This window comes from Aethalodelphis obliquidens, unplaced genomic scaffold (genome assembly GCF_003676395.1).
Source record: "Aethalodelphis obliquidens isolate GAN/ISIS:26980383/991018 unplaced genomic scaffold, ASM367639v1 scaffold2, whole genome shotgun sequence".
NCBI lineage: Eukaryota > Metazoa > Chordata > Mammalia > Artiodactyla > Delphinidae > Aethalodelphis > Aethalodelphis obliquidens.
Window position 1 is genome coordinate 26773447 of NW_020837946.1, and position 13457 is coordinate 26786903.

A 13457-nucleotide genomic window follows, 5' to 3' on the forward strand; every position below is an offset into this window, starting at 1 on the left:
AGATGGTTGTTGCACATCAGATAATAAAGTATGAATTAATCAATATATTATGCTAGAATAATTTTTTTCATGTGAAAAGAAAAGAAAGAAAAAAAATCCTGTTTTATACACACAATAAATTCTAGTTAAAGACCTAAATGTGAAATGCAGACTTTAAAATTTTTAGAGGAAAATTTAATATGTATTTATTACTACCTTGGGATTTCTTTGAAAAGACATAAAAATGCTAACCACTAAAGAAAATTTTTATAAATTAAATTACATTAAAAATTTCATTAACATACAGCGTAAGGAAACAAAACAAAATGATATATTCTCTAGGGATACAAGCTCATGTGGTAAAATAAAGCAAGCACAGGGAAGATTAAAACAAAGTTTAAGACAGCAGTGTCTTCTAGGAGGTAGGGGTGAGTAATCAGGGAAGGAGATACAGGGGACTTTAAAGAAAGTGGAAACGTCCTATTTTTTAAGATATGTGGTGGATATGTGACATTCAAATTTTTTCTTTAAACTCTACATATTCATGATATACATCCTTTTTATGTTACATTTCATAGAATGTTTTCAAACATTCAGTATAGGAATACCACTAGAATAAAGTGAATAATTTGACCATTTAGTTTTGGTTATTACTGGATTATTTCAACTTTCCTTATGATTCAAAAGAGGACACAATATTATTTTGCTTTGATAGTTCCTAGTCTGCATATATTCCTAATTCCTTGAAAAAAGCTAATATCCATTCATCACCAAGTAGTTTTATGATGGTAAACCCCAATGTGGATTACATGTGTTGCAGTGAACCTGAAAGTATGACTATATGGTAACCAAATGTTTCATTTTCCTCAAGAGTTCTAGTTTATATCTAACTGGTGTAATTATTGATAGCACTCCATTTCACTCTCAAAAGTGTCCCAATTTGGATAAAAATTACATAACCAGTCCTCCTAAAACTATCTATTTATGAATCTATTATAATTTAACATGAATTAGGTTTTCTCTATCCACAGACTAAGGAGAAAACTATGATCCCATTGACTCTCTTATATTCATGAAACTGTTCCTAAAGCAAACTGACATTATGTGTTATTTATGCTAATAAATTACCAGTAAATTAGAAATCACTATGTCTGTACATGTTATATATTCAACTGGGTATAAAAGGATAGATAATTTCACCTGAAATATACATAAAATAGACAGAAGTGCCTTTTATTTGAACTATTTTTGTGCTTGTAGATTATATGAACCCAAAGATAAAATGAGTCCTTTATAAAACATATCTTTTTAAAAATACCTTACCGTTGCATTTATTAAATTTACACTAAAGAGGACGAGTGTGAGGAGGAGCTGTGCTGGACTAAAATCGGATCCAATTATCCCTTTGTAGTCATAGCAATAATGACAAGAGGACTGTTTAAAACAAAAACCTTCAGATTGGCAAGACTTTGAACATTGACACTTCTAGTACTTCTTTCATTTAATAATACTTTTTAATTCTGAAGAAAATTGGAAACTTGAAAACAATCACATATAAATTCTATGATGAAGGCAACGAAACAATGAAAACTGTTCCGAAATAAAATTACATCATAATGTAAACACTGTATTTAAGCTGCACTTAAAATAATGAATGCGACATCCAACAAAAGCAAACAATAAAAGAGAGATGGGAGAAAGTGAAGGACTGGAAAGTGATGATGAACTGAAGACATTCATTTTCCCCTCCTCTCCCAAATGCTATCTGATGAAATGGTAGAATCTATACCTATGTATAAATCTGTATATCTGTAACTATATCTGCATCTGCATATCTATCTGACATCTATATCTATCTATCTGTCACCAATCTATCCATCGGTATCATTTATATCTACATCTATATATATTTCTATATTCGTATTTCTATCTCTCTATATTTATACACACACATATATGTATATGACTAAAACCACAAATGCACTGGAAAACATATAGAATATAATTTTTAAAATATCTTTATTGGAATATAATTGCTTTACAGTGTTGTGTTAGTTTCTGCTGTATAACAAAGTTAATCAGCTATATGTATACATATATCCCCACATCCCCTCCCTTTTGCGTCTCCCTCCCACTCTCCCTATCCCACCCTCTAGGTGGTCACAAAGCACTGAGCTGATCTCCCTATGCAATGCAGCTGCTTTGCACTAGCCATCTATTTTACAGTTGGTAGTGTATATATGTCAATGTTACTCTCTCACTCCATCCCAGCTTACCCTTCCCCCTCCCCGTGACCTCAAGTCCATTCTCTATGTCTACGTCTTTACTCCTGCCCTGCCACTACGTTCATCTACCTTTTTTTTTTTAGATTCCATATATATGCATTAGCATATGGTATTTGTTTTTCTCTTTCTGACTTACTTCACTCTGTATGACAGACTCTATGTCCATCCACCTCACTACAAATAACTCAATTTCATTTCTTTTTATGACTGAGTAATATTCCATTGTATATATGTGCCACATCTTCTTTATCCATTCATGTTGATGGACATTTAGGTTGCTTCCATGGCCTGGCTATTGTATACAGTGCTGCAATGAACATTGAGTACGTCTCTTTTTTTCCGGTACGTGGGCCTCTCACTGTTGTGGCCTCTCCCGTTGTGGAGCACAGGCTCTGGACGCGCAGGCTCAGCAGCCATGGCTCACGAGCCCAGCCACTCCCCGGCATGTGGGATCTTCCCGGACCAGGGCACGAACCTGTGTCCCCTGCATCGGCAGGCGGACTCTCAACCACTGCGCCACCAGGGAAGCCCACATGTCTCTTTTTGAATTATGGTTTTCTCAGGCTATTTGGGGTCTTTTGTGTTTCCATACGAATTGTAAAATTTTTTGTTCTATTTCTGTGAAGAATGCCATTGGTAGTTTGATAGGTATTGCCTTGAATCTGTAGATTGCTTTGGGTAGTATAGTCATTTTCACAATACTGGTTCTTCCAATACAAGAACATGGTTTGTTTCTCCATCTGTTTATGTCATCTTTGATTTCTTTCATCAGTGTCTTACAGTTTTCTGAGTACAGTCTTTCGCCTCCTTAGGCAGGTTTATTCCTAGGTATTTTATTCTTTTTGTTACGATGGTGAATGGGATTGTTTCCTTAATCTCTCTTTCTGATTTTTTGTTGGTGGTGTATAGGAATGCCAGATATTTCTGTGCATTAATTTTGTATCCTGCAACCTTACCAAATTAATTGATTAGTTCTAGTAGTTTTCTGGTGGCATCTTTAGTATTTTCTATGTATAGTATCATGTCATCTGCAAACAGTGACAGTTTTACTTCTTCTTTTCCAATTTGTATTCCTTTATTTCTTTTTCTTCTCTGATTGCCATGTCTAGGACTTCCAAAACTATGTTGAGTAAGAGTGGCGAGAGTGGACATCCTTGTCTTTTTCCTGATCTTAGTGGAAATGCTTTCAATTTTTCACCGATGGGTATGACGTTTGTTGTGGGTTTGTCATATATGGCCTTTATTATGTTGAGGTACCTTCCCTCTACGCCCATTTTCTGGAGAGTTTTTATCATAGATGAATGTTGAATTTTGTCAAAAGCTTTTTTGGCATCTATTGAGCTGATCATATGTTCTTTATTCCTTAATTTGTTAATATGGTTTATCACATAGATTGATTTGCATATATTGAAGAATCCTTGCATCCCTGGGATAAACCCCACTTGATCATGGTGTATGATCCTTTTAATATGTTGTTAGATTCTGTTAGCTAGTATTTTGTTCAGGATTTTTGCATGTATGTTCATCAGTGATATTGATCTATAATTTCCTTTTTTTGTGATATCTTTTTCTGGCTTTGGTATCAGGGTGATGGTGGCCTACAATCAAGATTACTCTACCCAGCAAGGATCTCATTCAGATTTAACAGAGAAATCAAAAGCTTTTCAGAGAAGCAAAAGATAAGAGAATTCAGCACCACCAAACCAGCTTTACAACAAATGCTAAAGAAACTTCTCTAGGCAGGAAACACAAGAGAAGAAAAAGATCCACAAAAACAAACCCAAAGCAATTAAGAAAAGGGTAATAGGAACATACATGTTGATAATAACCTTGAATGTGAATGGATTAAATGGCACAACCAAAAGACACAGACTGGCTGAATGGATACAAAACTAAGACCCATATATATGCTGTCTACAAGAGAACCTCTTCAGACCTAGGGATACATACAGATTGAAGGTGAATTGATGGAAAAAGATATTTCATGCAAATGGAAATCAAAAGAAAGCTGGAATAGCAATACTCATATCAGATAAAATAGACTTTAAACTAAAGACTGTTACAAGAGATAAGGAAGGGCACTACATAATGATCAAGGGATCAATCAAAGAAGAAGATATAACAATTATAAATGTTTATGCACCCAACATAGGAGCACCTCAATACATAAGGCAAATGCTAACAACAATGAAAGGGGAAATCAACAGTAACACAATAATAGTAGGGGACTTTAACACCCCACTTACACCAATGGATAGATCATCCAAACAGAAAATAAATAAGGAAACACAGTCTTTAAATGACACAATAGACCAGATCTAATTGATATTTATAGGACATGCCACTGGAAAGTGGCACAATACACTTTCTGCTCAAGTGCACATGGAACATTCTCCAGGATAGATCACATCTTGGGTCACAAATCAAACCTTGGAAAATTTAAGAAAATTGCAATCATATCAAGCATCGTTTCTGACCACAACACTATGAGATTGGAAATCAATTACAGGAAAAAAAAACTGTAAAAAACACAGATACATGGAGGTTAAACACTGTGCTACTAAATATCCAAGAGATCACTGAAGAAATCAAAGTAGAAATAAAAAAATACATAGAAACAAATGACAATGAAAACATGATGACCCAAAACCTATGGGATGCAACAAAAGCAGTTCTAAGAGGGAAGTTTATAACATTTCAATCTCACCTCAAGAAACAAGAAAAATCTCAAATAAAGAATCTAAACTTACAGCTAAAGCAACTAGAGAAAGAACAAAAAAACCCAAATTCAGTAGAAGGAAAGAAATCATAAAAATCAGAGCAGAAATTAATGAAAGAGAAATGAAGAAAACAATAGCAAAGATCCATAAAACTAAAATCTGGTTCTTTGAGAAGATAAACAAAATTGATAAACCCTTAGCCAGACTCATCAAGAAAAAAAGGGAGAGGATACAAATCAATAAAATTAGAAATGAAAAAGGAGAAATCACAACTGACACCACAGAAATACAAAGGATTATAAAAGACTACTACAAATAACTATATGCCAATAAAGTGGACAACCACGAAGAAATGGACAAATTCTTGGAAAGGTACAATTTTCCCAGACTGAACCAGGAAGAATTAGAAAACATAAACAGACCTATCACAAATAATGAAATTGAAACTGTAATTAAAATCTTCCAACAAACAAAAGTCCAGGATCAGATGGCTTCACAGATGAATTCTATCAAACATTTAGAGAAGAGCTAACACTGATCCTTCTCAAACTCTACCAAAAAATTGCAGAGGGAGGAACACTCCCAAATTCATTCTAGAAAATATTTAGAAGTGAAGCATTTCTGAAAGTCAGGAAGCAGATGAGATCAGATATTAAGTGAAACCAAACACAGAGGATACAAAAGTTAATAATACATTTAATAGAAGACAACTTGTGAATGTTAGAGTAATCTCAAGGGTCTCCTAACCCAAAGAGACAGGTATGAACAACTGCAATTGCCACACTTGCACAATGATGGTAAAAACAGGATGTTACTATGATTCAAACATATTGGACATGCAGCTATATTTTCCTTCCTCTCAGTTCTCTTGCCAGTATTCACCAGTGACTTCAATTCCTTCACTTTTCTATACCTGAGAAACTGAAGTTGAATGTACCCTCATTTGGGGACCATGTCCTGGCTTAACCCTTTCCTCTTATATCAACAAATAAGACAATGAATGTGAAGGTGCTTCATTAACTATGACATACAATGAAAATGTTACTTTTGTTATCTTCTACCACCACCTCTCTCACCACTACCGCCACCACCACACCACCACCATGACTACCATCACCACCAACATTACCACCACCATGAGTACCACCACCACCATCACCACCTATCCCTTTTTTTTCAACCAACCAGGTCTACCTAGATTCTGTCTCTGTTTCCTTTAAACCGTGACTGATTCTGACCTCTGGACACTCCTTGGCCTTGACCTAGAATCAAAGATTCTCAGATATGAAAGAAACTCATACTAACCACCCCCTTCTTGAGTCTCCCTGTACTTCCCCATTGAGTCCAGTGTAGTGACAAAGAGCTAATTACTTCTCAATGTATCTACTTCATCACTGGACATCTATAGTGATCAGAAAATGCTTCTTTACTTTGAAGCTTGAAGACACCACTTATAAGTATCAAACCCCCTTTATTTTATTTATTGCCATGAGATTAATAAGATTGAGAAGGTCAAGCAGGGCCAGAGTTGGTCCAACAGAAAGGGAAGGAAGGAGAATCTAGTGATCTGGTAACTACCTGGCCATAGTCTTATTTGGAGGAAGTAAAATAAATTTTAAATGTTTTCTGGAATTCAGCCATGAAATAAATCTCCTTGAAAACTCTAAGCATTATAGCAGTTGGAAATCATATAGGTATGGAACCATCTGATGAGAGGGAATGAAATTCCAGCATCCAAGAGACTGATTATTTTAAGAAGAATATTGATGAATACTTTTATAATCTCCATTCAGAAGCCAGTATTAATTTGTTTGATTGGGATTATTTTTTTTAAAGAACCTATTGATAACACGATTTTATTTATTACTTTAAAATATATTTATTTATTTATTTTTGGCTGTTTTGGGTCTTCCTTGCTGCATGTGGGCTTTCTCTAGTTGCAGCAAGCAGGAGCTACTTTTTGTTGCAGTGCACGGGCTTCTCATTGCAGTAGCTTCCCTTGTTGCAGAACACAGGCTCTAGGTGCACGGGCTTCAGTAGTTGTGGCTTGCAGGCTCTAGAGCACAGGCTCAGTAGTTGTGGTGAACGGGCTTAGTTGTTCCAGGGCATGTGGGATCTTCCTGGACCAGGGCTCAAACCCATGTCCCCTGAATTGGCAGGAGGATTCTTAACCACTGTGCCATCAGGGAAAGCCCTTGACTGGGATTATTTTTTAAACTTTCAAATGTATCACTCTCTTTGTGACAAGCCTCCTGTTTCTCCCATGACCACATATCTTATAAAGCTTAAAAGCTTTTTATGTAGGAAGCAGTTATTCCTTCTGTTTTTACACCATCAATGATAATAAAATCATTCCAACTACTTTATTAAAGAGTCTCTCTTTGCCAATGATAATACATTGAGATTGTGTTCTTCCCATTTTTTGTTTCATGGGTGGGTTTTGGGGGAGTTCATGAACCTTCTGATATTACAGGCTGAATTTTGTCTGTAAGTGTAATTCTCTCCATAGCTCTCCATAGCTTTCATTCAGTTCTTAAAGAGTTTATGTCTCCAAAATGTTAAGAATCACTGGTTTAGTGGGTGAATGTGTAGTGTGAATCTTTAAAGTTGAAAATCTCCTATATGTTCCTATTATAAATTCATCTTGTATTCACATGACCTTTTTTTAAAAAAATGATTCAATTACTTTTGGACCATTAGAAATCATTTGCCTCTTCCTTATTATGGAGACCATATATATTTAAGTACATTTTCAGTGTATCAAGAGACACTCTTTCCGATTTACCTAAATAACTTTTTTTTTTTTTTTTTTTTTTTTACAGAGAAAGTATACGGTATTGCCAAAAGAGTCCTGAATAGAATCAGAAGGTTCTTCTCTGAGCCCAGTTTTCACTTCAACTGGCTTATAAGACCTTGAGCAAAGTCACCTTAGCTTTTGGGGCTTTTGTTCTCTCATGTGGAAAATGCGTGAATGAAAAGAGTGGCTTGGAGTCCAGTATGTGATATGCATTCATGTGGAGACTTCACTCAGGATCTCTGAAAGAGTTGTGGGTGTGGGGCTGAGGCTTTCCAGAAGAGGGAAGGACAATCCATTCTCTCTGTCATCAGGTGCTTATTTTACTGACAGTCGTCCAAATGCTATTATCCTATCATTGTCCAATTTGTATGGGCAGCCGTGCCTCTATCTTTCTCTTTCAACAGTAAGTTGAAGTAACATGATTCATTATTATCATTTTCCTTACACTCAGACAGTTGCTGGAGAAATTTGATGTCTCACTTGTCTAAAAATTTTCCAAAGTATCTGTGACTTTAGGATTGAAACAAAGATGGACATAATAGTACATCTGGAACACTGTAGCATAAACTACCCATAAAGTTCTAATGCACCATAGTTATTGTGTATTTAACCATTGTTCAACTAGTTTGTGTCATCTTCACTTTCTTAATCACATTTAAACTATCAGGTTTAAAATACATAATTTCTTATTTTTCACATTTTAAAGTTCCTATAGTGATCTCACATAATTTTTTAATGAGAGAGTCAACATGGTATTGTACCAAATATAAGGTCTGTTCTAATCTGGCTCTATCCTTTCCTGGCTTTGAACCCTGGCCAGTTGGTGATTAAGAAGAACCATGCATGACTCAAAAGAGTGACAGGCTGGTTTCCTCTCTCCCACTTAGAAAACAAGAAATTGGCTCTCTGCCTTGTCAGCTCTCTTGCTTTAGACAGGCATCTCATTGTTCTTTAATTGTTTGATTGCCACCTGCCTCAGCACTCCTGGAGACCTGTGACTTTCTACATTTTACAGTCATGATAGCATATATCAGTACACATTAAACACTTTGGAATTAAAAAAAATACATTCAAAGACCAATGTCCAGGAATCAGAAACTGACTGAAAAATCTTAAATAACCACAGGTCATCATTCTGGGTGATTACAGTGGTATTTGCATTTTCAGCTTAAGTGAAGCTACATACCTTGCTGGTCACTAAATATCGTGAGAGCAAAAGCTATTAATGTCACAGAAAAATGTCATGAATTATATTAAATGGTTTGGACTATTTTCCAAGATAAAATATGAGTGGTCAGTGGTTACATATTCATGCGTTATAAAAAGGGATCATTTGTAGGCAGGCTAAAGGGTTTTTGTTGTAAAAATGTCTATTTTAGTTTTTCTTCTTAAAACGTGAATACAGAAAACTTTTACTTCTTGATATTTACTTGGAATTTTGTACCCAGTATTTATATAGCATATGAAGAATTTATTAAACCAGAAGATAAATAAAGGAAATTGAAAGATTGTGTTCAAAACTCATACCTGGGTCTCGTTTATTTGACAAAAATACTTTCTAAACAAGATCCACATTATACTCTTGAATCTCTTACATGTGTATAAGGCTACACAATGTTCAAGGTGCTTCTGTGCAATGAATTTCAATTGATCCTTGCTTCATATTTTCACTCAATTAATATGCAATTAAATCAAGACAGAGTTTAAAGGACTAATACATGACAGACATGACTAATAATGTAATAATAATAATGACCTACTTTATTGAGCAACTGCTATATTTCAGGCATTATGATGAGGACTTTACATCTAATATCTCATTTAATCCTCACACTAACCCTAGGAGGTAGGCATAATATTATTATTAGTCTTAATCTCATTTTACAGGGTTTAGCTAATAAATGTCAGAGTGATTTTAACCCAGGCAGTCTCATTCCCGAATCCTCATATACTGTTAATCATGATGCTGTACAGAATATATTTACTAAGATTTTTTCCCCTTTCTTTTCTTCTTTCACCTTACTACCTTTTCCCCTCCTCTTGTCACTAATGCTGAGGGAAAAAAAAAAGACCAAAAATGTAACCCCATAGTTAGGCTTTGGAGTAGGGATTCATGCTTTCCTCCATTAGTAGAATTAACTGGAATAGGATACAGGGTGAGAAAATTCTTCCAACAACTTACAAGATCCAAGGCGGCTGCCAAGATCGATGCATCAGGAATTGTCCCTGGCTCACAGCAGTTTAACAGAAACTGAAAGCGCTTCATGCCTTGTCGGATTGCTCCAAGATTCACCACGTTTTTGCTTTTTCCGCCATCTTGGTTGGAAGACAGATGGTCATCAAAACTGTGGCAACCTGTAGGGGTTTTCCCATGTTGAAGGAATGAAGGAGAGAGAGTGTAATGGTTGTAGATTAAAAAAGAGCTTTGAAGTTTCAACAATGCATTTTCTATAGTGTTGGCCTAAGAACTTTTTCCTGAACTACACTTCCCTCCTCTCTATCTAATGCTTGATTTGGACACCTTGACTTTTAGGAATCTGATGACACATAGCATATGTTAATAAGGGGTCTTATATAACTATTTTAATATAGGGTCTGATCCATAGAGAACAGACTTGTGGTTGCCAAGGGGGAGGGGTGGGTGAGGGAGGGATGGATTGGGAGTTAGGGATTAGCAGATGCAAACTATTATATATAGAATGGATAAACAACAAGGTCCTACTGTATAGCACAGGGAACTATATTCAATATCCTGTGATAAACCATAATGGAAATGAATGTGAAAAACAATGTACATATATATACGTATGTATATATATATATATGTATATATATGTATGAATGTATATATATATATGAATCACTTTGCTGTTTAGCAGAAATTAACACAACACTGTAAATCAACTATGCAGCAATAAATTTTAAAAATTAAAAATTAAAAAAAATAGATAAATATAGGGTCTGATCATTTTGCTTTCAGGTCTCTTCTCTAATACTGCTAAGAGGATTATTTAAGATGATTCTGCCTGTAACTAACTTCTGTTTTTATGGAAGATGCAAAATCACTGTGCAATTTCAGATCTGTTACAAAAAACTGATATCAAAGACAGTATCTTGATATCTTAGTTACAATGCAAAGAATCACTGATTATTAGAGTTGTAAAGGACTTGAGAGGTTGGTCATTTAATGCCAGGATTTCCAAACCTGCCTGTGCATCAGAATTACCTGAGCAGTGTTTGAATCTTATTCAGAAGTTCAGAACCAGAGTCTCTGAAAGAGGAGTGTAAGAATGTGTGCTTTGTAAAGCCTCACAGATGATAAGGATGCAGCCAGCCTGACCCCACACGGTGGTCAGAGGTTTAGGAACCACTGACTCATCCTCACTTATTTTTCCATAGTTAAACTGCATATGAATGAGAATCGGTCTAGAGCTTCTTAAAATGCAAACTATCAGATCTCATCGCTAGAGATATGGATTCCATAGGTCTGCAGGCTATGTATATTTTTAACAAACATGCCACATGATTTTAATACAGAAAGTCTAAGGATCACACATTAAGGAAGAATAATACAAAGCATTTTTTTCATTTCTTTTAACCCCATGTACGTTTTTAAAAACCTAAGTATCTCATAGCTTTTCTATAGTTTCTAGTATATATATATATATATATATATATACACACACGCACATATATATGTATATATATACACATATATATGTATATATATATAATATTTAGTTTATCTTATATAATGCTATAATATTGAACATAGTTTTAAACACCAAGCCCAAATTACTTCCCATAACTCTGAAATGTACTTTCAGCACCTAAGAATATACCCCCTGATTTAGTGCTTGGCTTAATGTGTGCTGACACCATTTGCGATGTTGCCAACTCTAGGTCCTCACTAAGTCACAGATCCCATTACAGGAAATGGCTTTCTCACCTCTTTTGTCAAAAATACCTTGATACCTCCCACCCACTGCCCCACTTTCCCACTTGCTGCCTCAACACAAAAAAAGTGGCCCCACGCAGCCTTTGCTCTCAACTAAGGTGCCCTATACGCAGGCAGGTCATGATTGGTGGTTGCAGATGTATGGTGAATAATCTGTTCCTATTAATAAACACTAATGTTCACAAATTTGCATTTAAAAATCAGATCCAGAGTTGGATGTACCACTTTAATAACTTGCATTCTTTGTAAATAAAAGGGCGATATTTACAATTATGAGCTTGGTTTACCATGAAAGTATGTACTAGTGGAAAGAGGTGAGCACCTGTTCTTTTAGAAAACACATCCTTTGGAAGCAGTTCAAGCTTGGGGAAAAGATTCCTTTGGACTTTATTACCACAAGATAAAAAATTATGGCATGGGGCTTGAACCAAGATGGCAGAGTAGAAAGACGTGCTCTCACTCCCTCTTGTGAGAACACCAGAATCACAACTAGCTGCTGGACAATCATCAACAGGAAGACACTGGAACTCACCAGAAAAGGTACCCCACATCCAAAGACAAAGGAGAAACCACAATGAGACGATAAGAGGAGTACAATCACAGCAAAATCAAATCCCAGAATCGCTGGGTGGGTGACTCACAGACTGGAGAACACTTATACCACAGAAGTCCACCCACTGCAGTGAACGTTCTGAGCCCCACATCAGGCTTCCCAACCTGGGGGTCTGGCAATGGGAGGAGGAATTCCTAGAGAATCAGACTTTGAAACCTAGTGGGATATGATTGCAGAACTTCGACAGGACTGGGGGAAACAGAGACTCCACTCTTGCAGGGCACACATAAAGTAGTGTGCACATCAGGACCCAGGGGAAGGAGCAGTGACCCCATAGGAGACTGAACCAGACCTACCTGCTAGTGTTGGAGGGTCTCCTGCAGAGGCGGGGGGTGGCTGTGGCTCACTGTGGGGACAAGAACACTGGCAGCAGAAGTTCTGGAAAGTACTCTTTCCAGAGTGTGAGCCCTCCAAGAGTCTGCCATTAGCCCTACCAAAGAGCCCAGGTAGGCTCCAGTGTTGGGTTGCCTCAGGCCAAACAACCAACAGGGAGGGAACTCAGCCCCACCCATCAGCAGACAAGCGGATTAAAGTTTTACTGTGCTCTGCCCACCAGAGCATCAGCCAGCTTTACCCACCACCAGTCCCTCCCATCAGGAAACTTGCACAAGCCTCTTAGACAGCCTCATCCACCAGAGGGCAGACAGCAGAAGCAACAAGAACTACAATCCTGCAGCCTGTGGAACAAAAACCACATTCACAGAAAGATAGACAAGATGAAAATGCAGAGGGCTATGTACCAGATGAAAGAACAAGATAAAATCCCAGAAAAACAACTAAATAAAGTGGAGATAGGCAACCTTCCAGAAAAAGAATTCAGAATAATGATAGTGAAAATGATCCAGGACCTCAGACAAACAATGGAGGCAAAGATTGAGAAGATGCAAGAAATGTTTAACAAAAACCTAGACGAATTAAAGAACAAACAGAGATGAACAATACAATAACTGAAATGAAAACTACACTAGAAGGAATGAATAGCAGAAAAACTGAGGCAGAAGAACTGATAAGTGACCTGGAAGACAGAATGGTTGAATTCACTGCTGCAGAACAGAATAAAGAAAAAAGAATGAAAAGAAACGAAGACAACCTAAGATACCTCTGG

The 13457-nt window shown here is 36.4% G+C and overlaps 1 protein-coding gene across 2 annotated transcripts in view; it reads right to left on the minus strand.

Moving 5' to 3' along the window:
• The window catches only part of UNC80 (unc-80 subunit of NALCN channel complex), a 237999-nt gene that overhangs the window by 143200 nt on the left and 81342 nt on the right, over positions 1-13457 (minus strand). For both annotated transcript variants that reach the window (XM_027122575.1, XM_027122582.1), the window contains exon 22: positions 9964-10136. In XM_027122575.1, coding sequence (XP_026978376.1) covers positions 9964-10136 — 173 coding nt within the window. The remainder of the gene's footprint in view (positions 1-9963; positions 10137-13457) is intronic.